The sequence below is a fragment of the Ceratosolen solmsi genome, unplaced genomic scaffold (genome assembly GCF_000503995.2).
Source record: "Ceratosolen solmsi marchali unplaced genomic scaffold, CerSol_1.0 scaffold2, whole genome shotgun sequence".
Lineage (NCBI taxonomy): Eukaryota > Metazoa > Arthropoda > Insecta > Hymenoptera > Agaonidae > Ceratosolen > Ceratosolen solmsi.
The window spans coordinates 4,213,931-4,232,566 of NW_011948422.1; the positions used below are offsets into that span (position 1 = coordinate 4,213,931).

Here is an 18,636-nt window from a genome sequence, read left to right on the forward strand (position 1 = left end):
TACTGTTCCATAATATTATAAGTGTACGTTACACAGACGAAAGAACGTTCGTTAGTATTATTAGGCAATAAATTATGTAATGCTTATGAATTTATCTATGAGAAATATTTGAAAAACATCGCATATTCATTCGATAGGTAATTGACATGATGTTGGAAAATCTATTTTTATCAATAAAACAAATTCACATTTTATTTCGGGACTATCAAATATTTTAGGCATATTGTAGCTCACATTATACATAAAAAGTAAGCAAAATACTTAGTAGTAATTCTTTTGATCTGAAAAATACTTGTTAAAAGTATTAAATGCAACTTTGCTTGAACATTTTTCGTTGAAATACAAAGTTCATATCCTGTCGAATCATATAATTTTCAGAAAATACAAACGACTTGACAGTTCGCCCTTTCAATCATATTTTGCAACGACAATTACGATAATTTACAGATGTGGTCGTGCAATTATACATTTCTGATCAATCAGCTCCAAAAGTATAAATTATCGTAAAAAAATTAATAAATAAAATAAAAATAACAAAACCGGTGTACGGGCATGTATCAGAGAAAACCATATCAACATATTTAAACAGCACAGGCGCTTATAATTGTTGACTCCTCGTGCGACACGAGTAATGTAAAATAAATGCAAACATAACGAGAAGATATGGAGTTTGTCAAGGTCACTTACGTGCAAATTATTTGTGTTAACATAGCTAAGCCGATGGCAGTTTATGTCTGATGAAAGACGCATCTGTTTTTTCGCAATAAATTTGATTTTTTGTAATATCATTATATTACTGCGAACATTTTGGAAGAACATAATGTATAATTTTTGTCCCCGGAGAAACAATATAAATAGGTATAATGATATGGTAATTATTATCCTCGATTTGGAAATTGTTTTGGTAATCCTAAATATATTAGAAAGTTCTTTTAACAATGCTTTAGAATACACAAATTTTATGTCATTGGGAATGAATATTATAGGGAATTTTGTATTTTTGAAAATACGATACGCGAGAGTAATAGTGTAAGTAATTTTTATTTTTTTGTATGTAATATTAGAGTTTAATCTCGTTTGTCTCTGATTACTGCATCGATCGAACCGATTATCTATGGTAATTTCACGGGAAAACGTAGCACTGATTTAATTTGAATTTATACATTTATACTAAGACATGATTTTTTGCAAATTAATGTCAATATTGGAATGAATTCTCTATAGATTAAATTTCACTTTTCGTTATCTTTTTTTTTTTTTTTTTTTTTTTTTTTTTTTTTTCTATATAATTACGATGAAATTCTACATAACTCGTTAAAATTTATATTTTCATAAATTGATGAAATGTAAGAAGAAGTCTCTAGTTTGGATATGTTAAAAATAGTTATAATATTTATTGTGATTTTAATATAATAAATATTTTCATGCATAAGAATTATATAAGACAATGAAAACAAAATTTTCCGCTTTTTTATTTGTATTTGTCGATTACTTAACGTGTTTTTCATGGTATACTCGTAGTGTTTGATGAGAAAAAGGTTTCAGTGCGCGAAGAAGTAATGAAAAGAGAAGAGAATCAAAGTTCTAATAAATATAGGAAGCACATTTATGAAAAAGCAATGAAAGAGGAGAAGAAAGAAACGGTAAGAGAAGCGTAAGTGGAAATACATATAACAAACTATATCTATATATATATATATATATATATATATATATATATATATATATGTGTGTGTGTGTGTGTGTGTGTGTGTGTGCGCGCGCGCGCATACACAGAGAGAGAGAGAGAGAGAGAGTATATATTATACTTGGGTTTCGTTCGCAGACCCCGATGCTACGATAATTAGGAGATCCAAAACGTCATACACAAGACTGTGATTTTATAGTCTTGTTTTGATGTGTTAAAAAATAAGGTTTTATGAGGATAAGGACTCATTTGTTATCAATTCATGAACACGTGTGTTTTTTTATCAACGTAATACGGTATTTTATATTCGATCATATAGATGTAGAAACGAGTACAAGTAATTCTCCATCTTTTTCTAGTGATACCATACGTAAACATCAATTTAACATTTGAATGCACATGTGAATCTAGAAGAAAATTACGTATCTAGTTTTATTCAGTTTCTAGGTTAATAAGTGTGCTTCCTTTACTAATCAGTTCAGCATATACTGGATTATTAAACTGCTATCAAGATAAGGCCGAATGAAGTTTTCATTAATGGTTCAGCATTCTATTTGTATATAATGTACTTACTGGACACGTAACATTTTTATACGATTATTTTTACACTGATAAGAATTTCTCTTTAAGGAAAAATATCAATACTCGATGCAAATAACGTACATTAAGAAGTAGCCAGTGGATGTATATACAAGCCCCCCCCCCCCTTCTCCCTGTGATACGTTTAATGCAAGGATTTTACCAGCCATTGAATATTATAATAAATATGGATAATGATTGTAGATAGATTCAATCGTATGAAAAACTCCACGTCACTCACGTCGTGCCTTACCTAAAGCCATATGCTATTATTTTTATAAAATATAGTGTATTATGTATACGTGATAATATATGCAATTTAAATATGCTTTACATATTTGTTTGTTTAGTTGAATTTGAATAGCTTAATAAAGATACTTAATGGCCAGTTAATGTAGAATGTAAAGTTTTTCGATATAACGAGACCATATATTTTACAGTATATCAATATTTTATATAAATTGTCATGGTCGCCATAAATTAATATTATATCATAATTTATAGTATTTGTAATTTTGGCTTTTGTGAATATGATTTTATTGTTCATTTAGAGACAAATGTATTTAATGATTTATTTAATCATTTTCAATGTATTATCAGAGTTTGACAAGAGTATTTTCAGTTTCAGTTGCCTAGACGATGCCGAAAAATGAATATCAACATATTTAGTAATTTTGTCAATAATATTATGTACTTCCTAATATAGTTCATACATTTACACTTATGCCCGCACGCTCACGAACAAATTTACATAAATATTAATTGCAGTTTATAATACATGTCGTGCGTGCGTCTCTGTGTACGCGCGCTCGTATGTGCCCATTAAATCAAATGAAAGTTATAGTATTATATTACCTGTCAAAATTTTACAATATTCTATAAATACAAACAATAAAATTTTTTTTTTTTTTAAATCCAATTAATAATCTAAGGTTGTTAATTGTATTGAGAGCATTGAATTACGAATCTTTATAGTAAAATCGTTAAATTACTGTTTTACGGTCATTTATTAAATTTATTAGAATACTAGACATTCTATTTTTAATTTTTATAGTTTTTTGTTGTTGTACAGTCGGGCATTGTAAGACGCCAGAAATCTTGCCATTTCATTGCAAACGAGTTCTCTGTGTAAAATTTGATATACTCGTTTAATAAAAATATCCGATATATATTTAAATATTAATATTAATTTAAAGTGATTTGATGGCAAGTAAAATTTGCCGTTAAATTAAAGTAATGCGCATTAGGTTCTTAATAAATTCTGTCTCGTGTATTATTTAAAAATTGAAATAATGCTCGATTGAAGTTATAAAACATTTCGTTTCATTAAATAAAATTATATAAGATTCGAAGGAACTTACTCGAGCTACTTCGATAAAAGTTAGTATCAATTTTTAAACAACTTTCCGTACTTTTCTTTTTATATCCGACTCGCTTTGAATTCGTTACGTAATAGGTATGCCGTCCCCGTCATTTATTTTTCGCTTCTTTTTCAAATCACCTCGACACTCTTCCATTCTTTTACCAATTTGCTCTTTCGATTTTGACTTTGAATTTTTCAGATATGAATTAACAAAGCTTTAACCAAGTTATCGAAACGCATTCTTATAAAATACATATGGTAATAAGAATCTGTCCTTAGTTTCGCACATAATTTCGCCATAGAGGGCTTAAAGGATTATCAGTTAACAAATTAGTTGAGAATCGACATTTTACATTAATATCTTATTAGATTTTACGTGATTTTTCATTGTTTGTGTAATTGCCAAAATAGTTTTCAGCTAGTAAGGTATAGGTAAATTGGCCATTAATTGAAATACATATTACAGGATATATATTATTTGATTCAGGATATGGAATTCGATATTATCGAGTTTTATCGATAAGGTAATTTAAGAATTAACTCGTATATTATATAAGAAATTTTGCTCTTCTAGATGCGTTTATTATGCACATGAACTGCGCGTGAGTGTACGACAATGTTAAAGGTTAAAGGGCAATAAATATTTCTGTGACATCTCGCAATTTTTATAAATTAGCTGTTACGAATAATTTCGTAATTCATGTGCTTTTATTTTTCTAATTTATATTAGCAGTTACGTAAATAACGTGTCTGAAGGCGTACACAAGCAAAATATATAGACTCGTATAAAGCGTTGATTTTCAAGAAAATGGAAAAAATTTAAAGGTATTCTTCCAACGACATGTACTTTTAAATTACATACGTACATCGTAGCTGTTAAAGTCACTACAAGAATAAATTATTCAAATATACAATATGAACTATAAAATACATATATAGTTATGTTTATCGTACCGTGTATTTAGCTTGACATTCAACACTAAAGGCTTCTTTTTCATTCTTTTTTCTTTTTTTTCTTTTTTTTTTCTTTTTTTTTTTTTTCATTTTTCCGAGACGTCACAGCATGGTTAATGTGGTATTGTGAAAAGCCGCGATTATAGTTCGGCCAATGATCGTCGAGTAATGCTCAGTGACTCCCCTATATTTCTACGACGTGCATATACAGTATATACAACATAGTGTAACCGTTAACAATGCTCTCATCTTGCTTTCACACTACCATGTTTTCCGAACGTACCTTTCCACGAATTATGCTCCTGGTATTGTAATAATACCGTAGCATGACAATAATTCATATACATATTCAATTGAATAATGCGGAATATGCATTTAATTTAGTTGCCAGTGTGATTGCCAACAAAGGTTAATCAACGAAATCTTGTTATTCCATCTTTGTCACATCCGCCCTGTTTTTTTTTGTTTTTATTCTTTAACAAATCGCGCACCCGTGCTCATACTCGCCTGCCTTAATGCCCGCAACGATCACGTTTACCTACTTCTTTAATGCAATACGCGACTTTTTTCAGACCAATTAAAATTTCGCAACAAAAATAACGAAGGAGAAATGGATGGAGATTAGTCATTGACAATGTTCGTTCGGTGCTTGCATTGAGTTTCAACGAAAATTTTTATACGCAGCCCGCAAACCGCCCCCAATCCCAATTGAAACCTATTGCATTCACTTTATAATCGAGCGTTATTCCTCCTTGCAGATCTGGCGAAGAAGCAGGAGTTCCAGCAGGAGGGCGTCTCCTCTTTCTCCCAGCTGCTGTTCGACGTCGCGAGGCAGCAAGTAATCGTCGGGGCAAGGTAAGCATCGAGATCTAACTAACATTTAGCACACCTGCCGCATCGGGCGCAAGCGCCAAAGCGAGTATACATACGGCTTCGATCATCCGTAATCCGACGTGCGATCGCTGCTACGGCCTGTGGGCCGAGCCGGGGGCAGATCCGGGGGCAGATCCGGGGAATGGGGAGGACCGGAGGGCGGAAACCCCACTCGCGTCGCTTGGACGCCGGCCAAGGCATCAGAAATCCTCGCTTCTGTTTCTCTCCGAAATAGATTGGGGCGCGGAGGTAATAGAGTGTGGACTGTGCGAGACGAGGCGAAGGCGCGAAAGGAGGTAACAACCTCTTGTAGACCTCGTCCCCGCGCTCTTGGCCCCTTTTACACTGACTGGATCGTCTCGAGAGCTTCTCTTTTTGTTCACCTTATTCCAGATCCCAAATGAATTAGTGAGTCAAGGGTTTTTCACGCTCGACGTACCCGAATTCGTCGTGAAAACGATACTATTTGCCTCGTGGCAAATTCATAGCAAAATCCACTCTACGAAACTTGTAAATAAAAAGAGCTTTAAACTGTAAAAGACCGCCCACGCTTAATCGAACAATCAATAATCGTGATACGCATAATCGAATTATACAAGTATACTTGTGCCCTTACAGTAGATGCACCTGCACACGGCATTGCCATCCTAAGTGCGACACTTATAAATACAACTAAAACACGTCATCGTGCTCGCTTTCTTTCTGCTCTTACGTACTTTCAAGCATAGCGAATTAAAGTGCAATATTCATCGGCATGCCGGTTCTTACGTCATTCGTAAAGTTATGATATAAGCCAGCAAGGTAAAGGATAAAGCTAAGGCACGCGTCAAGTGAGCGCGACAAGGTCATTCCCGGGGCTTGAGTGTAAGAGGGTCCGGACAACGATAGATTCGGCACTCTTTTCCCGGTCATCGCCACTTTCATCGTTACTCTGTATCTTAACTCTGTACTTTCGTTATCCCCCTCCCCCCGCCCAACAGTCCCCCTTCCCCCTTCCCCCATTCCCCCTTACCATCCCCTCCCATCCCCTACCCAACCCCCGTCACGTTTCGCAGTCACCGCCAGACAAAACACATCGCGAATGCCGTCTTATCCCAAACGCGCCGTCTCCCCGGCCGTTATATCCTGGCGTTGTGCCAAACCCCGGTATCTACACTCACGGTCTACCTCTACTTTTCTCACTTTTTTCTCGTCACGAGCAGCTTTACGGTTCGGTCGTGGGGAACGGTGTTGAGGGGGGGTTTTTTTTTTTTGTTGTGGGCGGGGGGAGTCGGATTAGTTCGCTTGTTTGTCCGAATGGCGGCCGATGGCTTTTATTTTATTCGCTTGTCGAGATCTCTGAACGGGAGTGTTAAATTTAGGCTCTGCGAGGGCGAAAGTCCACCACGTCCGGAGCTTCTGTGCGGGTGAAATTGTTGTTATCGAACGCTTATTTGGATTTGCTATTTCAGTGAGTGTTGGCAATTTCGATTGGCAATTTAAATATGTTTTCGTATTAAGTTTGCGGGTTTGTTTAAGGTGGGGATCGGTGCGATATAAGGGAGGATGAAGGTGGATGCGATGATCGAATAATAATAAACAAATATTACTTATTATAATGAATGGTAATAGTAAACAATACGATTATTGAAAGTTCCAGGTGAGATGGATGCCATCATATTATGCCACGGCATTAGCATTGACGCGTAAACGTAAGATGCTTGGCATCTTCATCAAAGCAATTAGCTCCATCGACACGCGATAAGTGCAATTGATTTTTTAATAAAGACAGTCGATTCATTCGCAATTCACAATAAAAGTAAATATGAAATAAGAAAGCCACTTTTCAAAACATTAATCAACGAGTTTATACAAAGGCATTGGAGAAACGTTCGCGTCTTGTAAAATATATATTTATATTTGCGTCACGTTACGTTCGTGTCGCGTGACTACCAGATTCCTTCCTTCTATTCATTCTCTCTTTTTCCTGCGAGCATAGTCCACAATATTCCAACTTCACGCTTGTGAGAACATCTTCTAGAGTGACTGAGCGAAACTGTTGCTCTGTCTGTCGTCTGTCTGTCTGCTATACGTGCCCCCCCCCCTCTATCTATCTCTCTCTCTCTCTCTCTCTCTCTCTCTCTCTCACTCACTCACTCACTCTTCTGTGTTTCTGTGGGCGCGCCACGTATGTATGTGCATGCATATGCACGAAAGAGTAGAATTACTTTATGGTGCTAAAGTAAACAAGTTCGGATTTAGCTTCTAGCTGTCAACGCGTTGGTAAATCTACGGAGAAAGCAAATTAAACTTTTATTTCTAGCTACGAGAAAGACTGCATAAGAAGAGAATATCGTTGAGAAAAATTTTCATTCCCCGAGCGGCTTAAAAAATAAAATTATAACGAGGGTGATAGGGTAAAAAATAACGCCCCCGCTTGATATCATCGCCGTTTTTAACATCTGCTATTAGTTAAATGCGATCTAACGGGATGTTAATAGGTCGGGTAAATCGGATGGATGCGAGATGAGTGCAGGAATATAAGTAAAATGAGAAAGGGGAGGACGAGTGTCAATCAGCGTAATTATGGGTTTTAAATTAGTACGGCTACTTAGCGTTGTGAGATAGTTGGATTTCCAGGCAAACCAATCGACTTTCAAGGATCAACAATTAATGCATATCTAATATAAAAGTGGGACGCCTATGGAATGAAACGTTCCGAGTTCTTAGAAAAATTATAAGTATGGCGTAAGCATATAACTGTTTACGTATTTACTGAGAAAAAGTGAGCCTATGGTCTGTATAAATTTTACACAATCGTGAACAAAATCATAAAAAATGTATTTATTTTCAAATGCGAAATACACGTTTTATTCAATAAAAAATGCTACTCTTGCTATTTATAACTTAATAATAAGTTATTATAAAAAGAAAAAGATTGAAGAAGAAAAGAATGTTTTGATATATACTCAATAACTTAGTGTTCGTCAAACATTTATGTACATTAAGCAGATAAGAAAGTTACATGTTTATTATCGTACTTTTGCACATATTGAATAGGTTATAATTCAATATATTATTTAATCTACATATAGCAAAACATCGTTTATCACGAAGTCTATAATAAACGATCGCAATGGTTTTCTATTCAAAGTGTTTCATTACAACATACATAGGAACGAACCTGATTAAATTAAATTTACCAAACTCTATTCTAAATATTTTCATTGTAATCTTCCTATTGATTAGACTATTGATCGATAATTACAATATATAAAACTATTTTATATTAATTATACTCGAATTATTCATTCGATATTCATTCATTGGATTGAAAATAATAATTCACCGTTGCCAAAAATGTTAACGAACTTATGTAACGCGTGTGTGCAACTTGATCTCTATGCACTTTGTTTTATTATAATCTACGCGGTTACCTGCGGTAATTGCCAATTACAAGGCAGATATTAAAAATAATTTTTAAAGTATTAAAAATTGTAAAACGTAAATAAAGATTTTTTGTTATATTCATATAACTGTCCTTTATCCTTTATAAAGATGTCGAAACTATAGTCTCTACCTGTCTATCGTCTATCGAGTTGTAACGTAATAATTCTTACCTGCCATATAGATTAAGGAAGTCAGCACACGAGCTATTAATTTTTCCAGTATTTTTTTACTTATTTTGTTATTCAATTTTTGATATTTATTACGTATTGTTTTAAAATGAATATGAAAAATAAAATACATAACATTTATGAATGAAATCTATGGCACCGTGGACATTTCGTTGTCGAAGTAGAATTTATTAATATACATTTCACTCATGGCATTCATCGAACCTTCCATGCAATTTATTTATTTCATATTTTTTTCTCTTTATGTCTAATAGCCATGAGAATGATAATATTTGTATGTACTGTATATTAATTTTAAATAGCACTATAAATAAATATTCGATCATTAATTTAACGAATAATGAATTCAGCGAGTATAAATATTAGAGAATAAAAAAAAAAAAAAAAAAAAAAAAAAAAAAAACACATTCGAACACTATGATTTATAATTTTATAACTACGCGTCAAGGATGACTAAAGACTAAATAATTAATTTTCTATCAACGATACTTTTCACTTGATTTTTGAAGGGCATTTCACACAAATCGCCCGAAAAGTAAATTGAATTTTTAAAAGTCTTTAAACGTTTTTCAATACGCTTTTCTTAATTGGCTTATTGGCTTTCTAATCGTATTGATATTATTAATTCATAAACATTTTTTTTTTTTATAATAAATTGTAATGCATTGTTGTGTCTATTGAGTGTCGTAAAAACGTCATAAGTGAATCTCGAGTGCTGCATTATTCGTGGAAAATATTAACTGAAGCCGAGGGAAAGATATTTTTAGAAAACCATTATTTGAGTATATTGTCGATTATTTAAGTTCGGACCTCCCCTCCCACGTCACTTGCACATTAATATTAACACTTGATATTAAAAGCAGCAGCTATTTAGCCTTGATATCGATAAACATTTGAGAACACGATTAAAAAAAAAAAAAAATTGGATTTCAAATAGAAATTCAGACATCGACAAGTATACCGGTGGAAATTCTTTAAAAATTTATGCTTCAATTTTACGAAATTATTATTATCATTATTATTATTATTATTATTATTGCCATCATAATACGGTACTTGAATAGAGAAATTTAATTCCAGTACCACTTATTTATTGAAACTGTGATAAATGTGAAAAGTGCCATATACGACATAGAGCTGCATGCATTTATTGTTAGGTCGCCTAATGAACATGAAATTCACAAATATTTATTACATAAAGAAAGAAAAAAGCACGTTGATCGATAAGTCGAAAGCTCATAGAAACTGAAAAATGGGAAAACTAAAGTTTCGAGATAAACAGCAATGAGCATGAAGAGATGGGAAAGCTTGTAATAGCAAACAAGCACGAGTGCCAAGTAAGAGAATGAGAAGCGATAAATGCGACGTGAAGCTCTTTCCACCTCGCAAGCGGCCCTTATGCTAAATTAGCCATTGGACGGAGGATCGATGAAGTGTTTAAGCGCCGCATTCCTAGAAATCGAGCTGGAAATCGGACATAATGGCAAAGGTGGGAGCTCGACAAGCTTAAACGATGCCGATCTCGGCAGCTTGTCGAGCTCCGGAAAACACCAGGCGCGCGCGCTCCTATTAATAGAAAACGGCGCGCCGAGATTATTAGCGACGTCCCACGCGAGCTGCGCGAGCGATTACGTTTTCTTTGATTTCCGAGCGCGGCCGCGTGACTTTACAGGTGGAGACAGATGGATATGCCTACTCGAATTCAGATTTCCCGATCCTTTCTTTTTCCGTCGGGCTCGGCCCACTCTACCTTACCGCTCACACACGCGTCCTATCATTTCCTATCGCATTCCACGCGACATGCACGGCCAGTCGAGCTGAATTACACGGACGTGTAGTGCGTGTCGCGTCCGTTGCAATTGGACACTTCGCACTTTCTTATCCCTTTGAGCTGTCCTTTCCTCTCGCTTTCTCTTATCCCGCGCTCTCCCCGTCTCCCGCCCACTACACCACCAAGGTCCTCACTCAATTAATCCCCAGTTCTACGCACGCGTCTCCATTTTTTACTATTTTTGGGCTATTTTAGGGCTGACTGGGGACCCTATGGGAAAATGACTCTTAAAACTTGCCCAGCAGCGCGAACATTTCCGTATAAAGTGCCGTACTCGCTGACTAATTTGCCAATGATGATATATTCAGACCGATCGATTATATTTAATTTGCAAAATCCCAAATGCGCGCTAATGATTTGATATTTGCTGTCGATGAGATGTGATAGCCCATGCTTTTTAAATTAAACATTAATGTCCAAAATTAAAGTTCAGCATTACTTTGTCCTTCAATTCGGTATTTTAAAACTATTTTGTACATTATGAAACTAGTCTATTAATATGGAAGTCGTAGGATAAATAGTTTTTTTTTCTATTTTAATTTTCTTAATCAGAGGTATTAAAGTAAGATAAGCTTTATCAATAATAGCAAATGTTATATGCTAATTGGGCACGAAATTTGTACTTTAATTTCAAAATTTTGCGCTTATTTCGACATTATATTTAAAACTCGTTTTAACCAACACAATTATTACCATGATTTATTACAGTCTGTATATTATGCGAATTTCATCATTGAATAAGAAAGAAAGAAGAAAATAAGCAAAATTCGACGCCTAGATGGGTAAAATATGCAACTGCAGCACTAGTCGTGTGTATTGTCAAAAATAAAAACCTGACATTGTGTTTGACTTCGTTCTGAATGGAGATTCAACTTGCGGTTCTTCGTCAAGTTCTTCGCTTTTGTCCCTTACACGCATAATCTGATTTAAATGCAAAAAAAAAAAAAACAAAAAAAAAGGTTCAATTAAATAAAAGCAAAAAATGAAGAAACAAAATGGCAAGAACAAACGACTAGGAGCTATCGACGGCAACGCTATTTACATAATGAAAACATGTAAGAATGCATATATGCGTATAGAAGCTACGGAATTTCGCGCATCTCAGCCTCGAAAGATCGTCTTAGGTAACTGGATATTTTCTCCATGTATAGAGTTATTTTGCGTCCATTAGCAGACAACCGCAAGCCGCAAATGTCTTACGATCCGTAGCTTTTCTTCGGCTTTTGTACGGGAGGTGTGACCGAGTGAAAAAAAAAAAAAAAAAATAAAAAAAAAATAAAAGAAATAAAGCTACACCTTTCCCTCGAAATGTTATTCGCTTCCACCTATACGATCTTTCTTTTTTCCTCCTACCGCGTTGTTTCCTTCGCTTTTATTTTATCACCTTTTCCGTACGTTAGGGACGCTTTTGTTCTCTCTGCAAAAGAAAAGAAAAAGCATTGGTTGGTTGGGATCTGGATTGGACACGAGATGTTTAGCCCGAATTTTGCGGCATAAATAACTGATTGGTTCACAAAATGATAATGCTACTTGCTCGAGATCGGCTTACAACTCCGGGGATTGATAAGATTGATAGAATATATCGTACCTTACCATGATACTTCGAGTACTCTTTATCATTTTTTATTTTAGGCTGAATTGTTCGTTGTTTAATAACTCCACGCGGCTCTCTCCAATCTATTGTATTTTTTTTAAGTTATGCAAGGAAGATTTACCGAACGGCTAATACATCCTCGGCTGGGGGACTAAGACTACGAGGCATGCTAAATTGAATGGAAATCGGCCCGTCAAGCACTTATTATTCAAACGTTACATTGACATATTTGGAAATCTGCATAACAGTCTTTCCCGACATTCGTCATCGCGTTTGTTAAGGTTTGCTTATTAAATTATAATATTCTTGTTGAAAATTTATTGCATAAAATCATTACGTTCGAATTCATGTGAAAGGGCAATTTGAATGCATTGCCATGATTCATCATAGGCAGTTTTACACAATGATATTTTTTCACAAAGTCAACCGTTTGGAAGAACATTTCATCGAAGACTTCTACTTAAATGAGGTTCACGAATATGACTCATTGGAGTTATGATGACAGACAGACTCGTGCTAGAATATTACACACGAATATTTTTATTCTTAGGACTTTTAATCTGTTCCTGGCTATTGTTCTGAATATGGAAACAAAACGTGCTAAATACGAAGTACAAAGTTCGAATCGAGTATTTTTATTTTAGCTTCGTAGGAAAATAAAATGTCATTTCTCGCTAATAACATGATTCATTTAGATACGTTAAAGACAGAAGAACTTTTACATTTACATATATATATATATATATATATTTCAATGTTCCAATAACATAATGAAATATTAGTTACGACATTACCATTATTCTAATATCCCAATGGCTTCTCAAATCTACAGAAGAGATTGGAGCTCTAATTATTGTAAAATTTTACGAACATTATAATATATAAATCGCTATATATAATTTCTTAGGTAAAAAGAGTAACTACAATTTGGATGGATGACATTTTAAAGTGAATAAAAATTCCTATGGAGTGAAAGCACTTAATGAAAATGTTGCTGTGTGCTGGTAACTAAAGCAATAAACAGCTAACGGAACTATTTTTCCCACGAGCTGGCGTAAAGCAATGTATCCGCAATTTCGAATTCTTCGCGTGTTGTCAGGACGAGTTTTACCACCAAGAGTTTAAACTGTGACAAATAAGGTCTAAATCAGATGAAATCCAAACACACACACACACACAGTCTTCGTCGAAACGATCTCTGCTGCTTGCTTGAAGCAGACGAGCCGACTAGTAAGTCCACATTTCTTTCTTGCGTCTCAATTAAAAATTCAGGCTTCGATGTTGTTTGTAATTAACTACCATCAATAGCAGTATAATTAATATTCTTAGAGTATTAAATGAAACAAAATTATTTGATTGATATGGTATTTTGAATAATCGGATTGTAGGGAATTGAGTATTGTATAATATAATATAAAGAAAATTTGAAAAACAAATTTGTGTTATCTGTTAGCAATTCAACAAATTTTCTCAATCTGAATCGAATTTTTTTTTCTTTCCTTTTTTCGTTCTTTTTTTTTTTTTTTTTTTTTTTTTTTTTTTTTTTTTTTTTTTTTTTTTATAAGTACTTATATTTTTTATCTGTTCTAAATCTTGTCTTGAAATGAAATACGACTTTATATGATTAATTGTAAAGTCGCTCATAGATAATGAAAAATGGTATAAAAAAAATTAATTATATACAAATATGTCGGTATAAGTATCTGTCTGCGTTAATGTAGCGTATTTCACATACGAAAATGAACAATTTTTTCGTATATCGTACTCGTATAAGTTACGGTTAAATAAATTCAAGCGTTTAAGACGTGTAAATAAGCGAAAAAATTTACTCGCTTAAAGCATCGGTTAAAAAATCTGGCTGATAAACAATGAAATATATAGCGCATAAACACTTCAATTCATAAATCTACGATAGTCTTTGGTTAAATTTTGAAAAAGCTGATTGTCGTAGTGTTCTTAAAAGTTTTCTACTATCAGTTAATTTCCTTTACAGCTTATATTGATATAATATATCTGTCAGGATGAATATAGAGATGAGAAATTCGTTTATCATAAGCAAACATCCATTTGGATGAACTTTTAGTTATCTTATTCACATGATAGCAAAGTCTTGGCAAAAATTTTTTTTAACAAAGATTTTATACACTATTTTTTTAATAGAAATAAATTTTTTTATTATTATAGATATTGTAAACTTTAACCGCGAGATTTATAAAGTAAATCTATAAATATTAAAGAATCATATTGCACTGTCAACGAGCAATAATTTATATCTCTTCAATCTGTAATTATTATACAATATCATTATAATTAAGATAATGCGTATTCGCATGTTACATTAAACGTTGTGCCTAGAAATAATATTCCTATAAATATTCATAAAATAATTGTGTGAGGCTGGAGTCTTAAACCATTTACAAGATGAAATTCGTGTTAAAATTCATTAAAGAGGCTGGAAGTCTCCAAATATTTACGTTAAGTGTAAATCCCAGGGCTACATACCCGTTGGGTGTGATGGGTATCGGCAACTAGCGATCATCTCTCTCTCTCTCTCTCTCTCTCTCTTACACACACACACACACACATACGCGCGCGCACTTGATGCGTGGGTCTGTATGTGCTTATGCGTGTATGCATGAGTGTCGAGGCTGAGGCTGGGCTACTTCGGTCCGTAATCGTATCGAGGCGATCGGAGCTTCGCGTCCCGTATAAGATACACGTATATTGCGAGTATAGAATTATGCGGCCGAGGTGCGCTGTGAGAATCGATGATGGATGAGGATTATCGATTAGATCAGCTTCGGCCGAGCAGATGATCTCCGCTGCGGGTTTGTTGTTACTGACCAAGTGGACCCGGGTCTCCGTTTCGTTGACCTCCTTTCCGAGCTCCAATTCGCTGTATGCTTAATGAAAATTTCATTACACTCTTGGTTGTCGTTGCTTCCGCGTGCAAATATGCGATATAAATCTTTGTTTTGAAACGAGTAAGTGTTCGATAGTTAGGTGAAAAAAACCTTAACGTCACTGTGCAATTGAAATATGTATCGTTATATCATTAAAGCGATGATTATATTTCATTGCGTTTACAATCGCGTAAATTAGATGGCGATGCTATCGATTTTAATCAGCTTAAATTATTCCTTAATCATCGTGTGGTATGTGCTCGGGTGTGTAATATTTTCAAAAGGAAAACATGTAAAGTTAAGACAGTGTGTTTTCTTCCTGGTCACTTTGATTTTGCGATGGATTTCTTTCTTGCAATTAAATCCCACGAATGACTATGCGCTACTTTACTCGAGTCTTTCTCGTATCATAATTATAGCGAGAAATCGAACATCGTGTCATGTCATTTACGCGATAGAAATAAAACTAGATATTATGATAGAGAATACTAAGATAGTATTGAAAATCGTGTGATATGTAAATGAATAAAGCTCGTTGACGTATTAAAAAATTCTTGATCCTATTATGAATATTTTTACACAACTGAAAATCGTATGTCATAATTGATACTTGAAAACGTCATTTAAAACAAAATCATATTCTTTTAAGTGTATATAGCTTCGGTGAATTATATAATCTATCATTATAATTTGACGTCGATATTTCACTCGAATAATGCTCAAAAATATTGTGGAAAATGGCATTGTAAATATTATCTATTGACCAAAATGCCAATACGTAGACCATGCAATATGACGTTATCAAATACATGACGAATATTAAAATTATCAATACTAAATGCTCTTATGCAGTATCGTAATGCCAGTTGAAAATTTCAAGGATATTATCGAGAGTCCGGGGATGACGTGCGAACGACCGAAGCTCATATCCGAATTCAAAGGTACACAGCCGTACAAAAAGTAATTGGATTGAAGTGTCCTGCTGTGGGGTCGCAATACCGTATACACAAAAGTCACTATACTTTTTCAATTGCAACTAAGTGTCATTACGAGCACGTTCGTTCGGCAATTTTCACGTATCTGCGGAAATTATGCACATACTTACCCGCGCAATGTTACATTCCTTTTGCTTATTCACCATTGCGCGAAAAGACATTAATTGTTCATTTATTTATTTCATAATTTATACGCGAGTATAACGCGAGGTCCGAATTTCAAGTTAACGAAGCCCGGATAATTGTATTTTATAACTGAATTCTTTTATTACCATTCTTATAATTATCATTCGGGCTTAAATCAAGAAATTTTTAAAATTAAAATATTGAATTGAAATGCTCGCTGTGCGACAGTAATAGAACTTAATCTTACTTTATAAGGTTTGTTTACTGTGCTGTTTAACGAGCCGGAACGATTTTAACCTTTGGTTAACATAAATATAAATTGTATAAATTGCCTGTGACTTACGAAATTGTTTTATCGCAAGACCATACAAAGACCATTATGCACTGGATATTACAGCCATACATTAATTAATCGTGTTAAAAAATAAAAATTTCGCCAGGCTTGTTTTTTAACAAGTCCAAATAGATTAATTGTCAAAGCTATCAATTGCGAGTATAGTGTTTTTCTTTAACATTTAGGTAAATACATTTAACGTTAAATTACAGGCTGAATAATGAGCACGATTGTATGAAATTGCTATTACTAAATGATCTCGAGTCAAAATACGCGCATAAATTACTCGATAATGACAGTCTATTTGCTGTCGATGCTCGGATTTACGTAGTAAGGATTGACTCCTCCACAAGATTGCAGCACTACGCCACAGATAAACATTCAAGCTCCACACATACGCTTCATTATATCTCCTAACTACTCGTTTCTTTTATATTTAGTTTTTCATTCGTTTACGAGCTGACCTACTCAAATTGCGTGTAGTTTAAGTCACGTTCCGTCGTTAAAATTAGTCCGACCAAAATAAGATTTTAAAAGAAGCATAATCGAATCCTTATGTATGGAGGAAGGAGTGTTTGGTATAAAGTATCGGTGGGATCGAAAGAATAAAATAACCCAAGTTACGTATTAAGAGTTTTTAAATTATTCTTTTTAATAACGAATAGTGTAAATAGGCATAATTTTAATAATTATTAGCGAGGCATATAATTCTAAAAGATAAATAATATTTGTGTAAAATGTATATAACATTTGTGCCTACGCATGCGTACAACCGCGCATACATCATGTGTGTGTGTGTGTGTGTGTGTGTGTGTGTGTGTGTGTGTGTGTGTGCGCGCGCGCGCGCGCGTGTGCATATAAGCTTGTGTGTGTTTATATAGATATTTATATACGTACGTGTGTACGCATGTGTGCATATGCTCCTATGTATTTCATTTTTTATATTCATTTTTCATTTTTTAAATATTACAGTTTATAAACCGAAAATATTTTTCGTTTATTTCTATAATTGATAAATTACAGATTGCTAAAATATAAATATACCGTATCACTCGCGTGGGATTACGTAAAATTAAGGAACTCGGTAAAATTAAAGAAAGCAAGTAATGTAAAATACATGCACTGCAAGTTTTTGTCATCGATGCGCGTACAACGTGTGGTCACATGTAAATTTTATTATTTTTATAAAATATCGCGCCGTCGTATGAATCGTAAAAATAACTTCTTCCGAATACGCATGCTTGCACAGAAATGCGCTTGCATGCGTAATCAAAATATAACAAAGTGTAAAAGCGTGTTTACAGTTACGTATACTTCACTCTCCATTAAAAAGCTATAAAACATAAAGTTGAAGAAAGTCTCTATACATTAACGTTTAGCAGACTCCCTGCAAAGCCAAGTAAAAAATATTAACTCGTTTGTTTGTAAAGGAACGCCCCTCTCCCCCCCCCCCCCCCCCCACCCCCCCCCCCCCCCCCCGCGGACTTTCCCACATTTCATTCCTAATGATATTTCGGAAAACATACGGGCGCAGGTACCTGTGTTTCTCACACAAAGGAAATAATTTAAATGTGGGTGGCTATAGAAATGGCGATTGACTCGTGTTTGCCCATCAAGTGCGCATGCGTGTCCTTTTATACGGATGTCCGCCTTTGTGCGCGTCTATTCTTACGTCCGTATGAGGAGCCCGGCAATTCAAGCTCTTGGTATCTCTCTTCTTTCACCTTTGCGCTTGCGAAATTTTTACCTCATTAATGGGTGGATATTGCGCTCAGCAGTC

At 34.3% G+C, this 18,636-nt stretch overlaps 1 protein-coding gene across 1 annotated transcript in view; it reads left to right on the forward strand.

Moving 5' to 3' along the window:
• Positions 1 to 18,636, forward strand: part of Sema5c (Semaphorin 5c) — a 108,609-nt gene that overhangs the window by 61,845 nt on the left and 28,128 nt on the right. Inside the window, exon 3 of the mRNA XM_011499112.1 lies at positions 5,342 to 5,438. Coding sequence (XP_011497414.1) covers positions 5,342 to 5,438 — 97 coding nt within the window. The remainder of the gene's footprint in view (positions 1 to 5,341; positions 5,439 to 18,636) is intronic.